The sequence below is a fragment of the Lonchura striata genome, chromosome 3, assembly GCF_046129695.1.
Source record: "Lonchura striata isolate bLonStr1 chromosome 3, bLonStr1.mat, whole genome shotgun sequence".
Classification (NCBI taxonomy): domain Eukaryota; kingdom Metazoa; phylum Chordata; class Aves; order Passeriformes; family Estrildidae; genus Lonchura; species Lonchura striata.
In genome coordinates, this window is record NC_134605.1 from 32,592,657 (window position 1) to 32,612,745 (window position 20,089).

The following is a 20,089-nucleotide window of genomic DNA, read 5'->3' on the forward strand; positions in this document are numbered from 1 at the left end:
TAGAAACTTCTGTCACTGGTGACTTAAGCTAGTGCTACTGAATATGAAAATTCAGATTAATATAAAAAGCAGAGGGCAACATCCATCATTTTATTTTGATAGCAAATCACTCATACTTGCACCTTGGATTCATCCTCAGGCAGATAACAAAGAGTATCTTAATTTCATGTACTTGCAGGACTGAAAAAGAGAAAACCTGAGACATACTGAAAAAATGTGGGGCTTTATTCAAAAAGTGTGTCAACATTTGATCTTTTTCAGGAAAACTTGGGGCTGCTTCTGTGAGCTGTTTGGGAAATTGAGAGAAAGTTTGCTCTCTTCATATTTTAGGAAACATTAGCACACCCATCTGGGTGTAGAAGGGATCAGTTGAAACATTTGGGAGTCTGGCAGAGCAAAAACTTGAGCCTGGCTCTTTGGCATGGACCTGCTGAGTGCTCTGGCCCCTGATGCCTTCTGTGGATTTTGCACATTTTCATAAAGGCTTTGGTTCCATGCTGGGGTGGAGTAAATATCAGTTCTTTATAAAGTGAAAAATTTTAATCCTTATTAAAAAATTCAGAAATATATGTATTACACCTGTATCTAGTGGAAAAAAAAAATCCATCTGCTTTGGACAGTAAGAGTGATTGATTCCTGGAAAAAGTAGAGTGCTGTTTTCAAGAATGAGGGAAAAAATAGAGATTCTGGCCCATCACATCTTTATGGTGAAATAGCATTACTAAGTGTTATAGTAAAAGTGCTGTGTTGTAATGCTACTAATGCACAAATATTGTCTTGTGTTGAAAATCAGATAAGTTAGAATTAATGCACATAACTATAAGGCCTCACTTTCAAAATCAGGGAAGAAATTTGAGGGCAGGATTTGATTCAGAGTTACAACTCAACCATACAAATAATAATGCAGTTTATGAACTGTGTTAGCAACATGAAAACATTAAAATTAAGGTTTTTCATGAGAGTTGCTATTGAACGTGTTGCAGTCAATGTTCATATTTTGATATGACAGGTGATTATTAACTGCTTAAAAAAGTGCAGCTTGAAGTGACTTTTTGTTGCTTTGTTTTTCTGAGAGAAATGGTTTGCAAGAACACCAGGACCCTCTTTTCTGGTTTAATGAGAATGTGCTAAACAGGAAGCTGTATTTTTAAATACAGCCTTAATTCCATCTCTAGAAGTATTTCCTGGTTTGTATCTTGCATCCGGTTGTGTCTCTTGTTGCTTTTGGCCCTCAGGAAACCCAAATAAATACCGGAAGATCAGACATGTGCATTAATTTTGAAAAAGCAATGTTAAGTTACACCCATATTTTTTCTGGCAGTAAACCCTGTGAAAATAGCCACCCACAGAGATTATTAGTAGTCCTAAACTGGACAGTTTACTAAATAAAGAGTTTAAAATAATCAATGGTGGAGTGTTGCATGGACAAGCTAATACCTTTCTTAGGTCCTAAATCTTAAACCTGAATCATCATTATTGGGTTTCAGAGGTGATGAAAACGGAGGAGTCTGAAACAGAAGTGTCCACACTGAGGACACAAGGATACTTGAAACAGTGCCTCAGCTGCCCACCTTTCAAATGATAACATGATTTCAGAAAATGGGTGTAGTTGGGGACCAATACTCATTCTAATCTGAGTTTATTAAAAGTTTATTCTGCACATTTCTGTGGCCAAATTCCCTAAATTGATTTAAACAATTGTGGGAATTTTTTAAAGTTCTGTCTTATGCAAGTGTGTGAAATTCAATGTTTTATGGAGAAATAAAAATGAGTTTATTAAAAGTTGGAATCAGCTGTAGTTTTCTGGTTGCGCTGTGTTTTATGGAAAGCTGTAATTTATTGCTCTCTGATCTTTGTGAGAGACTGATCAAGTCAGTATATGGGTAGTTGATTTCTCCCACTGCTGCTGTCACTACCACTACCCTCCACTTCTTCGTTAATCTCATTTAACATTTTCTCATAACTATTCATGATCAAAAATAAAGTTTTGCATTTCTAACAATAAAATGAGGAATTTGCATCCAGCAAGTTGTTTTTTTCCTGTAATATTCTTGTACGGTTATGCTTTACATTATTTTTCGTATCTCCACTTGAATGCCTGACTTTTTTTGACTTTGTGAAAAATGCCAATCACTTGGTTTTTAAAATTTTAAAAGTTTAATAATAATAAAATGGTTATAAAAATAGTAATACAATTAGAGTAATAAAGTTTAGAGTTAGGACAATTACAAGACAATAAAAAGCAAAGACTTCCGGACGTCTGGATGCTCTCGGACACTAAGTCACGAAAAGCATGCCTTGTGAACAAAGGAATCACCCTTAAACCAATACACTTGTTGCATATTCATACATCCTTTATGGCTATGCATACATTCTATTCTAAATAAGAAACACTGTCTGCTGTATGTCAACTGTTTCCTTTAATCCCCTGGTGTCTTGGAATCTGAGCAAGGCCTGAAGAAATTAGCTTCTTCTGATAAGAAGCCATATATTCCTCTCCTGTGGAAGATTTAGGTGTTCCTCAAAGCAAGTATCTCATTCCTAAAAAAAAAAAAAAAACTTCCCCACATACATAGTCTCTATTTTAACATTATGTTGGAACCTAAAACTACACTTAACACGATACGTAAGAGAATTAATACAGCATAAATTTCTAACATTACACATATAATATTCATTGTAACATTTGCGAAAAGCCCCTGATAAAATATGCATTTTTCACAACTTCTATAAAACTGGAGACAGACAACAGTGAACTGCCAGGAAATGTACCATGGAGAATCTAGTTTTCCGTCTAGCAAGTAGTTCTGGGATCTAAATTCAGTTTACACATCCTTGTGTCATTGTTACCAACATAGATTAGCACTACTGACTCTTTCCCTGGACACTCAAAGAAATTATCCAGCTATGGAGGGGGGGGGGGGGGGTCTTCCTTTTCACTCAATAGGAAACTCCCCATAGACATCTCTCTCCTACAACAGAATCCCACATTAGCATCATCTGCTTCTTTCTGTTCTTTAAGATCCTGCTGTCACTGTGAGGAGCCACTGTGTTATCATCTAAAAAACAGGAACCCATTGAATTGTCCTGTTTCCCTTGTGTGTGTCCATCCCCAGGACACCTCCTTGTCCAAGCTCCGTGGCTGGAGCAAAGAGACAAACTGAAAACCTCAGCCATACTGCCCTCACCTACCTGCTATTTGCCCTTTTTGTGCAAAACTGCATTCTAAGCCCTTTTAGGTCATCCTGATCTCTTATTAATAACTCTGTATAACACTTTCTAAGTGTTCTGATTTTTTTTTTCCCATAAATGAAAGCAGGGTCCCATTTAGAAGTGTACAGATATATCTGATGTATGTTACTGTGTTCTCTTGGGTAGGTGAGCTGACAGTGAGACAGACCTGTCACAATTAATTTTGACAAGGCCAGTATTTAGTGTAGCAGTGATGTTATTTGACATATTCTGTTCATAATGAAATTTCCTAAAAAAGCAGCTTGATGTATTTTCTTCTTAATCCTAACCTAAGTACTTGTCCTTTTTAAAGGCATTTCTACAGTGGGAACCACAATGATCCAGGATGAAAATGCTCTTCATACAGATACAGATTTTGTGCAGGCTGAAAGTGCTGTTGAAGCAAAGGAAAACTTTGATCCAAAAAACCAAAAACAAACATTGCAGTCTCTTTTCTCTTTGCTCCGTGAAGAGGTTGAGCAGATGGATTCAAAGATACTGCCCCTGTGTCTTCATCAGGTACTTTCTAGGATTTTGCGGTGCTGCACCCAATTTTACTTTTATTTGAGACCTTTGTTCATTAGGAAAAATATGCATAAATGCAATTGATACCAATACTCATATCTAGACAGGATGCTTCAATACATAACAGATGGTCGAGGCAAATATCTCTTATAAGATCTTCTAATATTTCTTAAATTATAAATTGCCTTGTAAGTAAATTCTGTAGTTAAAGGAAACTCTTTAAGGGTGAGTTTCTAACTCCCCAAATGGTGAAATTAGTTTGGCAGGAAGATTTAGCAAAAATCACTCTTTTATCTGCCTTGAGTAAGGTTTGTAAGATACTGGTATAATTACAGAACAGCCAATACCTGAATAAAAATTTAAGTCTGGAATTGTTTTTACTGCTGCAGACATCTTTCTAGCATAAATTTTATGCATGAATATTAAGATTTAAGATTTTCTTAGTGTATATCTTTATATTAGCATAGTTGCCACACCTGCAAGATCAAAGGGAAAACTGTGGTTTGAAAAGCAGTCTTTCTTAGAAACTGGCCAGTATGTTGCTTGTTTTTTTCTGGAGGTTATGATGCAGAATGAATATGTGGATAGAACTTGATGCCGTATTAATGTACAGTTGTTATTTAGTTGTGTCAGACTGACAGTAGACTAGAAGACCTTTTGCTTGGCTGTGATGTCTAATATGGGAGATATGTAGATACTATACATGTCTGATTTGACTTAGCTGCATTGTCTTTATTTTGGAAGATATTTTTAATTTTTGAATTGCAATGACATTCCTGCATTCTTCTTCTTTAATACAAAAAAAGCAATTATATGGGAGAAAGGTTTCTCTTTAGGATTGCACATTATAGATAATCTACATTTGACATAGTATTTTTAATTTTTTTTTTAATCCATGCTTGTGTGAAGATATTTGATACTGTTCCTTAACTTATCAGAAGCTTAGCTTTAGGGTTAACAATTTTTGCTTTTAGCCTCATCAAATTTGGTAGTTTTTCATGAGTCAGTACAAGGGTCATTTTTGGAAAACAAGATACAGCAAAAACTTTAAATGCTTTATAAACATCAAGGGGATCAATTGCACATGATGGAGGTGAAATGTGTTGCTTTTTAGATGAGGAAGCCAAACACTAAGGGGATTAACCTTTTGAAAGTCGTACAGGATCTGTGACAGAGCTGAGAACAAAATCTGCATATTCAGATTGAAATATGTATTTAAACACTGTCTTTTTTCTTCCTAAAAATTATCAAGATTTTGAATGGAGCATTTGAAAGAAAGCTGATGGAACTTACAAGGCTCATAACCTGGTTTTTTAATAGAGGATGGGAGAGGGGAGGATTTTAAGTTTAGCATTCCTGTACAGTGAGTCTATTAAGAAATTTTTTCCCTTTTTAGTGAATTAACCTGTCAGCTTCAGGTTTTGTTTTTTTTCTTTTTCAGATTGCTAATACAGCCTGACAGTAACATTAAACCAGGTCTATCAAATACTCTTCTACAACATCCTTTTTTTATTCTATCTGGCAAATTCCAATGTAAAATCAAGAGCTGTGTTGGCTGTTCTGGAGTATTAACCTCCATGGTGTTTGTGGGAAGCTTGTATTGAATATTTAAAGACTCTTGGATAATAGGGGTTGTTCTAAGAGTCAACTTCTAATTAAAATAGGATGTAATTTTTTTTCCTGTCTTGAATGGGAATAATGTGATTTGTTTACAACTTGTTACAGAATCTGAGAGGTATTTTTATATAAAACTTAGGTAGAGCTTTGACAGCTCCAAAAATATTTAGGAGGCTATTGTGGACAGCAGACAAAATGTGTAGATAAAAAACATTAAAAGTCACTTAGCCATTCTCTTTCAGAGGTACTGGGCTCAGAATGGTCTAGTGGTTAGCAGTAAGGCTGAGAGCCAGGGAGTACAATTTGTAATCTAGACTCCTCTATCAAATTGCTGTCTTTTGTAGAAGTCTGAAGATAATTGCTAAGAAAAGTGTTTATTTAAGCCCTCTATATTATAACTACTTAAACTGATATGTCCCAAAGATCTTGAGACTGAATTTTTGAGTGCTCCCACAGAAGTCATTGGGGCATCATCTATGAGATGCCTCAGCCTGAATGTTGTGGTATCACTGTGCCTGCAGTCCTGGACACATTTTGCAAGCTCTGCCCTTGCTTCACCATGCATGGCAAACAGGAACACTGCCAAAATTTGCTGTCCCCAAGAACTGATTAGTTGCTGCTTGTAAAGGTCACTGGTAGTGTAGAGCTCCTTAGAATACTTCTGAGGTTTATATCTTTTGTATTTCATCGCATTTACAAACAATGATGTTAGTATTCCTCAGCTTTTTAGGAAAGCCTGCACAGTTTTGTAACAAGCACAAATAAGTTATTGTTGGAATTCTCAAGTATTTTTTGTCTACAGGGAGACAAAAGACTGTTCTTTTCTCATCAGTCAGGAAACTCCCATTTCTATTTTAACACATTGCAATGTATTGCTCAGGAGAGCACAGCAATGATCTTAATTTGATCAAACATAAGGAAACATTGGCCAGGCACAGAATTCAAACTTTTGAACTGGTATCAATAAAAATAGTACTTCTGTTGTAAGTCATTTTAAGCTTTCTATTAAGATAACTAAAAGTGTTTCTGAAATAATTTTTATAGTTGTAGGAGAATAATACCTTACTAAGGTTTTCTGGTTTGTGTAATTCTGTAAATTACACAAAATCAAATCAGTTTTGTGTGAGAGGACTTAATATTTCTATGGTCTTTGATGTTCTTTCAAAACCTTTTTCCTAGAATAGGAATACATGTATTTTGTCAGAACATTCATATTTTACCCCAACAAAATAGGAAGCTGCAAACCAGAATTTTAAAGCTATGATAAAAAGTTTATATCACATCCTTACCACTGTCATGAAAATTATAGATTCTTAATTTTTTTTCCACTTTTACAGATAGCTGAGACCTATTTTCAAGAGGAGGAATGTATCCTTTTACTTGCAAAAATTGTTGCACAGTATTCAAATAATGTGGTATGCTTTGCTGTTAACTCACATCTTCTGGGTCAGGGTTATAAGGAAGTGAAGGACCATAATTTACCCATGAGCAAATACACAGTATGCTAGCAAATCCTCCTTAATCAAACAACTGGAATGTGAGTTAGGGATAAATTCACTTCCAACAGCTGTACTGATGCAATCATTAGTAGTTGGATGTCAGCAAGGAAGTAAGAAAACATTTTCAAAGAACTGTTTTTATGAGATAATTTCTATTCTAAGTATTAGTAACTGGGAAAATGTCCAATTTAGAGATAGGATATGTATTATATCAAATAATTATAGTAATGATAAAATTGTCATAGGACTTGATTAGAATATGTACTAAAAATGTCTAGATTGGAATAAAAATACCAAACACATGGAGCTGAGATCAGCAACCTGCAAAAAATAGCAAAAGGGTGTTTGACAAATGCTAATTAGTCAAAATCATATCAAGGTAGTTTGAGAAATTGTTGTAGGAAAATATGGGTAATTGCTTCTGGGAACAGTTTAGCAGTCCAGTTTATTTTGATTTGTTCCTAGATAATGCAAGTAAGTTTGGTCAAAAATTTGTAATAGTTGGACTGCTGGTAATTAGTCTGATATATTTATATTTCAGTAATTGTGTGAGAGAATAATAATATTAAACCTCAAAGTTAAGTTAAAATTTTAAAAAAGGTGGACTGGGATTTCCTCTTTGCTTCAAAGGGAAGTGATCAGATTATAAAAAGAAGATGCCAGTGGCAAGCCCTTAAGGTATATATGATTCCTTAAAATGCATCATACATTACAGAATTTATGCATACAGATTATTTCTTTATTTTGTAATTTGTACAAATAAAATACAGCAAATAGGCAATTGTTTAGCATGGTAAGTAACAAGGCATAAGAAACCTAAACAAATTATTTTAGCATGCAGCTAAAACCAGAGAACTAACAGTTGCAATGTTATAAAAGCAACATATAAAATAAAATCATCACTGTTTTAGAGGACTGCACTTTTGTTTTGGACCTCCTAATTCAAAAGTGTCCATCAGAAAATGTGAATTGCACAGTGTTGTCCTGATTTTTAAAAGTGTTAAGTTTTCTTTTATAATTCTTTTGAAAGTTTTAAAGTTCTCATAAAACTTCTTTAGCCTCCTGATAATGTTTACATATTTAAGAGTCAGAGTTCCCACACAATTTCATATATAAACAGAATAGTTTACATATTTCTCTGTGGGTAGAGAGAATGATTAATATTTGAACCAGTGTACTTAGGGAAGTAGTAATTCCATCCTCCAATCCACAGTCACCTTTAGAATTCTATAAATACCACATGTTTGAATAATAACGGGTCTTTTCTCTTTTGAACTCACCAAACTCCCGTGTACTCATTTTGTGTCCAATAACAACAGCACAGCACAAATGAAAGGCATGGAAAAATGCTGTAATAAGTCCTGATGCGGGGGGGCATTTAGTAAATTTAAAATATAAATGGCATGGTAGAAACAGTTCCTCTTTCATTGGAGTTGCTTTAATTGAAAGGCATTCTATTTAAAGCTGATCAAAGGAAATATTTTTTAATGCAATGTACACCTGATGTGTGGAATTCAACACCACTATATAATACATATTTATGAAGGATATCTGCATTGTACCTCCAGCCATCAGTTTCCTGAGGTTAATAAAGAACCTACTTGATCATGTTACACTGTATTAATTATCTATGACAGACATTTTAATTCATTCAGTATGGAATCTCATATTAAAAATAATTCAGGGTTTGTTGCATTGATCCTCTAAGGCTGTCTCTGTGATCTGTAATTCTGTTTCTAATAACAGATTGCCTGAAGACAGGGAATATTATTTCCATTAATATTGTTGTTCATAAGCCATGCCATTGCATGAGGCTACTGGTTGTGTTTTGTAATAATTACTCCAGTGTTTTAATTAGCATGAATAATGGAAAGTGGGTTTTCCGTATTACTAAGAACCTTTTTCTTTGTACTTCTATCCTCATTGTATTGTAGAATTACATTTCAAATAGCTGGTAAAACATCTTCAAATAGTACAACTAACAGCTCAGGCTTAGTGAACTAGCATTATCCTGACTATTGTAAGATATGTGACTATCAGTATACCTTTGTGAATATATTGATAACCCTAAGCATGGGGAAAGAGTTCTTCATATAGAAGAAAAGTGAGCAAATCTTCAGGAAGACAAAACGTAAACTTAGCAGTCCAACAGTGTTGCATACAATGGTTGAAAAAGGAGGGGGGAAGGTATTTTTCAAAAATTGAAGTTGGATTGTTTTAATACTGTCACCAAATGGTCATAGAAAGGAGTCATATTTTCAGTTAGTCATGGTTATTGGCATGTAATTGTATTTCTTGCAAGATATGTGCTGGTATTTGTGTCATTATTTTGCTTTTCGTTTCCCAGAGATGTCATTTTTTCATTCAAGTTATCAGCATAATAACATCTCAGTCATTTATTTTTAAGAAAAATCTTTTGTTGTGTCAGGCACATGGGAGGAGATACCTGCTAAAAAGAATAGGATTTTCATTTTTTGAATGTTTCTCCACGTATTTTACTTCTTGCCTGCCATTTTCATGTCTGCTGCTTTTTCTTTCTTGCACAGAAATCGGGATGCTAGCCATTATTCATTTTGATTCACTTATTTCAAATTTCAAGTGTGTAATTACTTCCCATTCAACCATGATGCCATTTATAAGTAAGTCATGCCATGTCCTCGTATGTGTGTGTTTGCCTTTAACCTTCCTTTCAGATGAGAAGGCCATGAAGTTCATTCAGCTTGAACGACTTTATCATGAGCAGCTGCTTGCAAATCTCTCTTCCATACAGGAACAGTGGGGTGAGTACCAGATAAACTAATATGGTAGAAGAAAGACTTCAGTTTGTATCTCTAAATAATACATTTCCAGGATAAAAAAGTTAAATAGCAAAAGTGACATTTATATCGGAATTTCTCTGAGCTTGTTACAAGAAGAATATTTCTGCTTTGGATTTGTTTGCACGCATTTAATTATAAATGTGGAAATAGTTTGTAATTCTTTATTCTGTTAATCAAGATTTTGATCCACAATTGTTTCAAGCTTATTTACGGGTTAGGATTGGTGGGTGTGATGTGATGAAAATAAAGTGTCTTCTGAGCAAATATGATGCTGTTCTGCATAGTCTGAAACAAGACTGTAGAGCACAGATAGAACAGTTGTCAATATTTCTCCGTTAATTAGTTTCACCAATTTGTTTAATGTTAAGCTACTCTTACAGTATCTTGAATAAAAAATATTTTGATTTAATGTAGAAAGAAAATGGAAAACAGCAGTTCCCAGTCCAGTTACAACACTGAGGAATTCAGATAAAGAACTGAGTGGCCAAGAACTGGAAAAGCTTACTAGAGTTTGCTCCTCGCATCAACAGTAAGTATAAGAAAGTATTATTACTCCTCAAACTAATGTTTTTGTAGCTGTTGTCTCCTTGATGTTATGGGTATTTTAAAATAATCAGTGTCAAAATAAAAGTTGCATCACTGACTTGAATTTGGTTATAACGTGGTGGTTCCTTCTGATATGTAACTAAAATCAGTTACCATCAGTTTTCACATTGTTTTAATGTTGTTTTAAGAATGCATGAAGACTAAATCTGAACTCATTTTAGCTAATCATCAGTTTTCCAGAACTGGAGTTTTGAGTTTTATTATTTCAACCAAAGGAAATGCTGAATAATGTTAATTTAGGAAGAGAGAGACTGTAGAACTAATGATGGTGTTCATGTTTAATACCTATTGGTTTACTCATTCTTTCAAAATGCAAGTGTCCAGCATCTCACACTTCAGCACTCATACCTACGCTATAGGATTTTATTCCCAAATTTCCACATTTCAGGACAATTCCTTAATGCTTAATGTAGTTCTTGTTACTTTCTATAAATTTCATATCAGTTGTATTTACATGAAGCAGTAATTCTGTACTTTCCTAGTGTTATGAACAGTGAAATCTCAGTTGCTAGCTGCTTTGCCTGACCCATCAGCCTCCAGAATCAGTTGTATCACAGTATAACAAACTTGTGGGCAGTGCCTAGGGTGCTTTTCTGGGTAGTAACATATATGGGATTGTACCCAGCAGGTAGGAGGAGGAGATCTGTTCCTTCATGTATGAATGTCCTACTGTCCCAACATTGATTTTAATGTACAGATGGAAAAAATCATACGAGCTGCCACTGAAAAATGATCAACCAATAGCAATAAGGAAACTACATTCAAAGCTTGAGAAAAGGCCTGCCTGTGACAGGCAAGATGCTCTCAATTAGATGGGGAGAGAGAACTTTCTCTAGTACATTTGCATTGGCTGAGTCAATCTGGTTATAACAAAAACTAAAATGCTCCTGTTGCTTATAGAGTATTGATTTGGCCAAAGCCAGGGACCTCATAAAACGGGAAAGCTGGGCAGGACAGAACGCACATCCAACCAATATGATTAATGTAACATTCTCCATTTATTCAAGAGAAGATGGCAGTTTATATACACTTCTATATAGTTTACAGTTTACAAAGGCACTCTGATTAGCAAGCTAACTTTGTTTATCTTTGTCTTAAGGTGGCCCAAACCTTACACTATAAACCTATACTACTTAACACCCAGACAGCCCAGTGCTTCCCATCACACCTTAATACAATTTCTAACTGTGCCACAAACCCTTAATTTCTAACTTCATCAGAGGCTGGAAGGCCTCACAAGGCCCAAATCTGAGGCCTAGACTGGAGTAACTCAAATCTCATTCAAAACATAAATCATGCCCCTCTCTCTTTCAGAAATGCTGCAACATTTGGCTGTCAATTTTGTTCTTCTGGGTGATGTTTGAAAACACCCCAGCTGATTCCCAGAATCCATGCAGGGATTTTTCAGGTGTATTCTGAATGCCTTTGTGAGGGAGTCCCTGGAAAGGTATTCTTGCATTCCCAGAGGATAAGGGGGCAGGTGTGGCACTGGAGGTGCAGGTTTGCAGCTGCAGTGTGCTGCTGCTGAGAGGTTGTCCCAGCCTGCGTTTCCTTGTGCATGACCTGCTGAGACTCAGCTCTGCTGGGATTTACGTGCTGCAATGAGCAGCACCTCCCTGGTATCACCTGGGTTGTCACCTTGTTGAGAATAACTCTGCTTTCTCCTTCATTTCAGTTTTGAAATGTCATTCCCTGCTCTGAGAAACCCTGCAATTTGATAAAAATTAAGGCTTGTGTTCACTTACCATGATCAGTGCTCTGTATGTAATACTGTTACTCTTTCAAGCTCTGAAGGCAAAAGCCTATTTGCTGTTATTGTTTCATATAGAGGGGTTTTCCTAAGTTTTAAATTAATTCTACTTTTTAATTGAAATTACACTTTAATTTTTAATGAATAGCATGCAGGTCTTGGAAAATGTGAGCATTTTGCTTTTTTAATTGAAAGTAAATTTTTCTGATACTCAAGTTCTATAGCTACATACTGGACATGTTTGCTCTTTAAAGATAGTTTTGAATGTCCTTTATTTGAATTTTAAATGGTAAAATTTAAAAGGCAATGTAACTTTTTGAAGTTTTTGTTAGACAGTATGAACATAAGTACTCTTCCCTTCTCTCTCTAACATTTTTTCAGTAGCTTTAAATAAAAAGCTCCACATTTTATTTTCATTGCTGTATGAAAGACTACAAGACAGATTATGTGTGATAAATCACATTGTGCATGAATCTGGATCCAGCTGGCAAAGTTCACCCTGACTGTGAGCAGCGTTGGTGAATCTGAATGGAGTCAGTGGGAGCTTCTGTACCTTACAGAACCCAGAAAATGTCCCAGTCTGTGGAGAAGGAAATATCATTTCTGGCGAGGTCATTTCATCACTCAATCTCTTTTATAGTGATCCCTATTTTAAATAGTAGTAGATAGCAAGTTCTTTTATGATTTTTGAAAGTTGGTAGAGTTTCTTCTGAGCATAACCTTTTACAGGAATGTACATTTCTTGATATGTTGCAGTAAATTTCCTTCTGACGGCTTTCTCAGGTGGAACAATGTTAGGACTAATTTGTCTTCTGATGATATTCATGCAAGCACAGATCTGTGCTTGAAGGTATGCTAGCAGGCTGATACTTTCAGTGGAAGAAAAGTTCTATGCTAATTTTAGAGCACAGCAAAAGTTTCTAAGATTTCACTTACACTTATTATGAAGAATGTTGCCATTAGGTTATTTAATTTATTCTTTTTCCTTTATTGCCACAGGCCACAGGCATCCAAAAATAAGGTAAGCAGCTGTTTAATTGAATTCTGCTTTGTCAAAAATTGGTAATAAATATATTTTAAATATTAGATAAAATCTTTCAAGTTTAGAAGCTTTTTGAAGTTTCAATGTCTCAAAAAGCCACAGCATTCCTGTTTAAATCTAAAAATTACACATAATAGTATCATATTTTACAGCTAGTAGCTGCAGAAAATACATGGGAAAGCAGTTCTTTACCTCAGTTAATGGAATCCAGAACTTTAAAGGAAAGAGAAGCTACTGCTTTTAAATCAGGTATGTGTGTATGTATGCACATGTGCATACATTTGTTTTAAATATGACACTGTATTGACATATTCCTATAAATAAAATTAAGCTATTTCATTTGAAGATACAGCATCTGTTGGATCTCTACAGATGCACAAATGCGTGATTTTTTTTTTCTCAGCACAATGGATAAATAATGCAATTTTAATTAGTTGTTGATATTTATACTTGTGAAGTAATTCTAGCCTCCATTAAAAAAATTCTTACATGTGCATGCATTTATATTAGCTTATGTAAGCTACCAAATTGTATAAAACTAGAGATAATAATTTGCATGTATAAAAATATTAGGTAATCAACCTGATGACAGACATTCTGAGGTGTGGCAATGGAGTACAGTTAACAATATTAGTAACTATTTTAAGTTACATGCAGTGTACTGATTTTGAGATGCATTTTTCTGAAGCAACACAGAAAATGATAAAGCTTTTGAAGGGACTTGAAGAGAAAAACTCAGTTAATTGTTTACAGTACATACTTTTATGTAATTTTAAGGCTCATTTTCCTTTTTCTGCCTTGGGGCAAGGGCTTTTTTCTTTGAGTAATTTGTTAGAATCTTTGGGTTCTTAGGAAGCATTTACAAATTAATTAATTGTTAAAATGGAGACAGAGTGAGAAAGAATATTGGTGGGTAACCAGGCTGTGCTTTATCTCTTGTCTCTCTGAGCAAAAAGTTTCTGGTATTTTGCGATACTACAGTTGCCAAAATTGACTTAAGCTAAGTACCTTCCCTCAAAAACGGCTAAAATTCACAAGATGAGACCTGGCCTAAGTGATCCTAGGAAGTCCCTTTCAACTTAAACTATCTTACATGTGTGTATCAGCCAGGATGTTCAGGAGAATCAGAAATTAATGAAGATACAAAGTCACAATTCTCTATGTATGTGGATCCTCCTTATCTGCATGCTCTTTTACCATGACCCCTATACTGCCTTTTCTCCACTGCTCTTCTTGTAACTAAATATTAAGCATTAGAAACATTGAAACAAACATATTCTACAGGTCAGAAAGCAGATCAAAAGAACACAGGTGCTTTTTATTTTTGGATGGTTGGAAACTCCCATGGAAAAAAAATAGACAATTACAATTTTTGCTCTGATTTTTTTCCAAGTGGAAACAAAAGCTTTCTGGAGAGCAGAATTTCTGAACACTTGAACATTCTTAATTAGGAGCATTTTGTTTCAATGTTGAAATACTCTAGTACAATACTATCTTGATATAATGTGGAAGGAATTAATGGTATAAGTGGATCTTTTCATGCCTTTCTCTAAATGTAAATCTTGTCAAAATATCATTAAAATCTTCCTGTGAAATGTTGGTAAATTGATAAAGCTGTGTCATCCAATAAAAAGCTGTTCTGCTGAGAAATTTTCAGCAGTTCTAAGCACTTTCAACACAAAGATAGGAATGTTTCCACCTTCTCTCAAGTTTAAATGGTTGAGATTTGCAAAAGATGCTTTTCAAAAGATGAGTACATTCTTGAGGAAGCAATGAATTATCTCCCTGGTGAGTGTGAGCAGCTGTTGAGGCAGCATGTGGTCATTAGCTGCTGCTGCCCTTCAGTGTCAGTGCATCAGGAGCCTGAGGATGAATGAGTTTGGTTGCAGTCAGAAGGATTTGGGTAGGGAAAGCATCAGGATGAACTAGTACAGAAATTTGACACAGAGGTGATTCATAGTCTGAAATATCGTTCAGATAACAAGTTGTGCCTGAGTGATCCAGCCCAGGACTTGAAGCAATATGACCACTTGGAAAATGGTTCTTGATTTTGCCTGAACCCCAACAGAATCCCATTTTACAATAAACCTACAGTTCCTAAACCAACAGTAGCGTAAGTGCATGGGCCTTCTCACTGAAAATTTACAATGCTTGACTTCTGCTTTTTAGGTGTTTTTTTTCTCTACCAAAAAAAAAAAAGAAAAATTAAATGAAAAATGAGAAGTAAACATGTAAAGTTTTACCTTTGTAATACATGTATCTGCCAAACCACAGGAAGAACTACTTAACTCATTTAACTGCTTGTAGTAGAAGACTGACTTACAGGAAGACAGGAAAAGGAAACTCTTAGGTGTTTTGAGAACTGGCCTTCATATGGACCCATATATAATAAGAATTTATGTAGCAGTTATCAGTAAGAATACATAAAATGCATTGTAGCAATATCTATATTACATTGTAGAGACTATTGCACTGCACTATAGTAGCATCTTTGAAGTAAAATCAAACTTGCCTGGTAATCTTAAGCAAAAATTACTTCATTCATCTGCTAAAGTATATGGGAATATATTTTGAGCCTCTGTAGGCAGTTGATCCTAAGAATTCACAGTTCCACTCTCCTGGGGCTACAAACAGTGACCAACAAACAGCTTTATAAGAAGTTATCCAGTCAAGACTCCTGGGACCAGTATCTAATTAGTTTTCTGCCCTTCTGAGCAAGGGTTGTGAATGGTCTGTTCTATTACATTTTACTTTCTGGCAGATTTTCACTCTGAATCTACCAACAGAGAGAATTCGGCCCTTAATACTGTGTGTGTGTATTGAAAGATGAGATTTGATAAATCATTTTCCCATTAATTTTTTAAGTTTCTGACTGAAAGCAGAGAGTTAATAGCCTTAGTGTTAACTAAAGATAAATTAATGTGTTTCATGAAAACCTTCCTAATGAAATAATTGAATTTAGCAAGACCCTTAGCATAAGTTTGCAGTGTGTACATATAGTTTAGATTCAATTCCAGGATGGGGAGGAAGTCTTTATACCCTGTTTTCTTTTAGGTTCTGTGGGATTTGTTTTTACTTGGGAAGAAGGACAAAGATGGAAATGTGTGAATTCTCCATTGGTAGATTACTGTAGATCAGTACTCTGCTAAGCTGTGTTAGATTAACAGGACAAAGTGGTGCCTACACTGTGATGAGCAAACCAAGTGGCAGTTCTAATGCAGCTCTGTTTGGGGGAAAAGAAACCATTTTTTAAATTACCATAGGTGCTTTTGTTGCTAAAAAAATTTCTGTAGACACTTCGTTGTACCTCTGTCAGTCAGGCAAAATACCCCTGATGAGTATGTCTTCAGTTAACCTAGTATAGGCAAAGGCATCTTTTCTAATTAAGTCTTCAAGTATTTGTCTTAATTTGCCTTCAGTCTGTAGTGGGCATGGGTTGCCTGAAGTAGTTGTAAATATTGAACACTGCTGAAAATTTGATGTGAATGATTATTGTATCCCAGTTCTTGCACATCTGTGGTTACATAACAGTGCTAGGATCATTTATTACTTTCTTAGGAACAGTGCCCTGAGCTCAAGGGACACCTTTTGCAGTACAGAATCTGATTTAATTTCCGATTCCATTTAATCTTTGTTGCAGTTGGGGCTGCCAACAAAGATGCCTGTTGTAATGTGGATATATCCACTAGGAAAAATTGACAGATGGTAACAAAATCTTGTACCGATAATCCAGGCTGTGTTTGAACTCATGACCTGTATGTGAAGGGCTTGATATCCCATTACAAATCCCTTGAGCTATTTACTCATCTGTGTCTCATTTTTTAAAAGGCCCTGTCTCACACCTATTCTTTCAGTGTTTTATAGAAGTTAGAGTCCTTGTACTCTTTATTTCTGTTAATGTCATTCTGGGTTTTTTTCCCACATTTTGATTTTCTTGAATATTCTCTTTTTCAATTTTCAAGTCTGTCTTTTCTGTGCTGCCTTGCATTTCATTATCCATTAAAAGGGGGATAGTTTGGAATTTAATAAAATTGTTCAGTATATAATGAATTAATGCAAACATTTGTTTTAATGAATGTGACTATTTTGTGTAACAAGTTCAGAAAATAGGGTCACATTTTAAGGGAGGTTTTAACAGGTGTGGAAGAACAAAATTGGCATGGAGAACTCAGTTAAGAAGGGTGTTGTTTGATATCTTTGTTAATCTGTTCATAAGACCTTTCTGCTCTTCACTATGACCAAAAAAATGCAAATAAGTGCTTTCTAAAGTTACTAATTTGTTGATTGAGGTTACTACTATTACTGCAACAGTAATCCTATTATAACATAGTCTTAACATATTTTTTATTAAAGTATGGAATAAAAGGCAGTTTCTGTCATAGCTAACTTACTTTAATATTTTAATTCTTAACTGCCTGTTTCTTTCTTTTTAAGCCTAAAAACAAAGTTTTGGCTTTCTTGTAATGCTTAATATCTAATAATTTCATAGATAACTTGGGCTAAGCATCTACTCCTTCATCAGCATATCATACCAGTAGGTGAATTCACAAGCTATGTAGAGCTCCTTGTGTGTCTCTGAAATTTCAGATAAGAAAAAATAATTTTAATATGTATTGTAAATATGAATACAGAAGTAAGTTGCATCTGATTGCATTTTTAATATATAAACTTACTAATCCAAAAAGCAGCATCTTTTTATGCTGTCTATTTATGGGAAATGTAATTTCTATTTAGTTTAGTGTTAACCAAAGGACCTAATGATATGCAAATATAAAATTTATTAAATTAGTAGTGTGATTGCAGCTTCTTTAAAATAAATGCAGATATCTCCTTAGGTGACAGATACACTTGCAAAAAGGTACAGTTTCATGTCATTAAGTGCATTTGCCTAAATTCCAGGCCTCCATGAGATAATTCATGTAAAATGTCCATTAGAAGACAAGTGACTGTTCAGAAAGATGCTCACATATTGGGAGTAGCTTTTTTCAGAAGGACACTGAATCATGTGCTTCACCTGCAAGAATATGTGCAAATACTTTTTTTTCCTGAATCAAGAGTCAGAGACTACTAACAGAAGTTATCCTGACTGTAGCATAAAATCCCTGCCCTTTATGGGAGAGCATTTTGAAGCATTAGGTTACAATGTTATCAAATCACAGTATACTCTTTCCCCTCCTGGGCTGATGCTTTGAATCATTTAAAAACTCTGGAACTGTTTTTCCTATTGCACTTAGGTACTGAAACTTGTCCTGGCGTTGCACCAAAGAAAGAAGATAAACAGCTGAGCACTGTTTGCCTGGGTGAAAACAAAACTGAGAGACAGACAGAGGCAGCAAGTCTTCGGGTAGCTGCAGGAAAGGACCACATGGAGGAGCAGCACTGCAGTGCTGAATCGACACTGGAGCCACACACCCAGTCCACAGGGACAGTGGGCAGGCCTTCCTCGGGCTGTTTATCATCTGGGGATGCTGGTAGAGATAACAGTCTGCAGCTGAGGGGAAGACAGCTCTCCAAGGATGCAGTGAAAATAGAAGGGGCGGGGGAGCCTGGAGTGAAACTCCCTCTTGAGCCGATGGTAGATGTTTTGGCTTTAACAGATGATGATTATATGTCTGCTGATTTGGTTCCTTCTGATAAAGATGGGCCAGCTGATAGAAGTCTGCTCAGATCAAAACATGCTGCTGGGTCTTCAGAAATTCCTAGTGGCCAGCTTGGAAATAGTGACTTAAGCCAGCAACAGATACAGCCTGATGATGATGATGATGAGCAGTCTCCATGGGACAGAACTTCCTCTGGCTGTAATGAAGTGTCTGAGCATGACAGTACTGACCATTCACAGGTGTGCAAGGAAATACAGAGAGCAGCAGGACAGGAGGAAAAGGCCAATAATGAACAAGAAGACTTATTTCTGAGATTTTTGAATGGTAACATAATAGACACTGAAGAATCTGCAGACTTTGCTGACTTAGCAAACCAAGAGGATTTTGACACTGTTCCAGATATTTCACCCGAACGAGCATCTTATAACTCCCTGGAAGCTTTATCACTAGATGACAGCTTTTCTTCTCTTGATGAACTTACAAGAAGGATAGAGATTACTGAGGTAAATATTGTAAATCCTATATAATCTTCCATGTTTGTCTCAGTTAAAATATTTTAGATATTGCCAACTTCAAAATGTGTTAAATATTCCTTTATGTATCACTTTACCAAATCTGAAATCTATACATATTTAATTTCTTTTGAGCCTACTGAAAATGCTGCATTTTAGCAGAGTGCTGTTCTGTTTCACATAGATATAGCATAAATTAATCCAGTAGCATCTATTTTTAAATAGCTATGTTTGTGCCATTTGTGTTTCAGAGGATGGGATAGGAAGCAGCATATTGATACTATTAGAAAAATTCTTGTGTTGATTGTCCCTGTGACTGATGATGATGCTTTGCAGGGCCTCTAATTTCATTTCTAGTTTGCTCTCCTGGTGCTGGGACTGCCAGTACTCTGATGGCAGAGTTAAGTCTCTGCAGAGGAAAAAACACCTTGAGTTTTTCCATAGTCCTTCTTCTGGCCATCTGTTGTTGCCAGCTTCTGACTGTGTTTCAAAGTTCTTTGTTGGCTGTACAAATCTTGTTTCTATAAAATGACTGTCATTTGGCTGCATTGGTGAGAGTCCACCTGAATCATTCATAGCAAGAGACTCAAGTTTTTTGTGAGGCAGGGGGCTTAAATGGGAGAAGGGAAGAAGGATTAACATCAGTAGCAATTAAAGTTTGTCATATGCAGCACCTGGGGTTGTTTCACAATACTTGGGATTTCCAGGTGACGAAGGGTGAATTAAGGACAGCACACCAGCTTGTATTGTTTCATTATATACGTATAGGATGTTTTTCCAGTTAATCTTACCACCCATCAGTAGCCTAGGGATTGTTTTTCAGAAGTGATGAGCACCCACAGCTTTCTTGGGTGACACATTTGAAAGAGTTTGGCACCCCTGAGAAAG

At 35.6% G+C, this 20,089-nt stretch overlaps 1 protein-coding gene across 2 annotated transcripts in view; it reads left to right on the forward strand.

Annotated features, from left to right (window-relative positions):
- Window positions 1-20,089, forward strand: part of CNST (consortin, connexin sorting protein) — a 49,260-nt gene that overhangs the window by 17,726 nt on the left and 11,445 nt on the right. For both annotated transcript variants that reach the window (XM_021550460.2, XM_077782042.1), the window contains exons 3-9: window positions 3,545-3,750; window positions 6,711-6,741; window positions 9,566-9,652; window positions 10,106-10,220; window positions 13,047-13,068; window positions 13,242-13,338; window positions 18,324-19,192. In XM_021550460.2, the coding sequence (XP_021406135.2) occupies window positions 3,545-3,750; window positions 6,711-6,741; window positions 9,566-9,652; window positions 10,106-10,220; window positions 13,047-13,068; window positions 13,242-13,338; window positions 18,324-19,192 (1,427 nt within the window). The remainder of the gene's footprint in view (window positions 1-3,544; window positions 3,751-6,710; window positions 6,742-9,565; window positions 9,653-10,105; window positions 10,221-13,046; window positions 13,069-13,241; window positions 13,339-18,323; window positions 19,193-20,089) is intronic.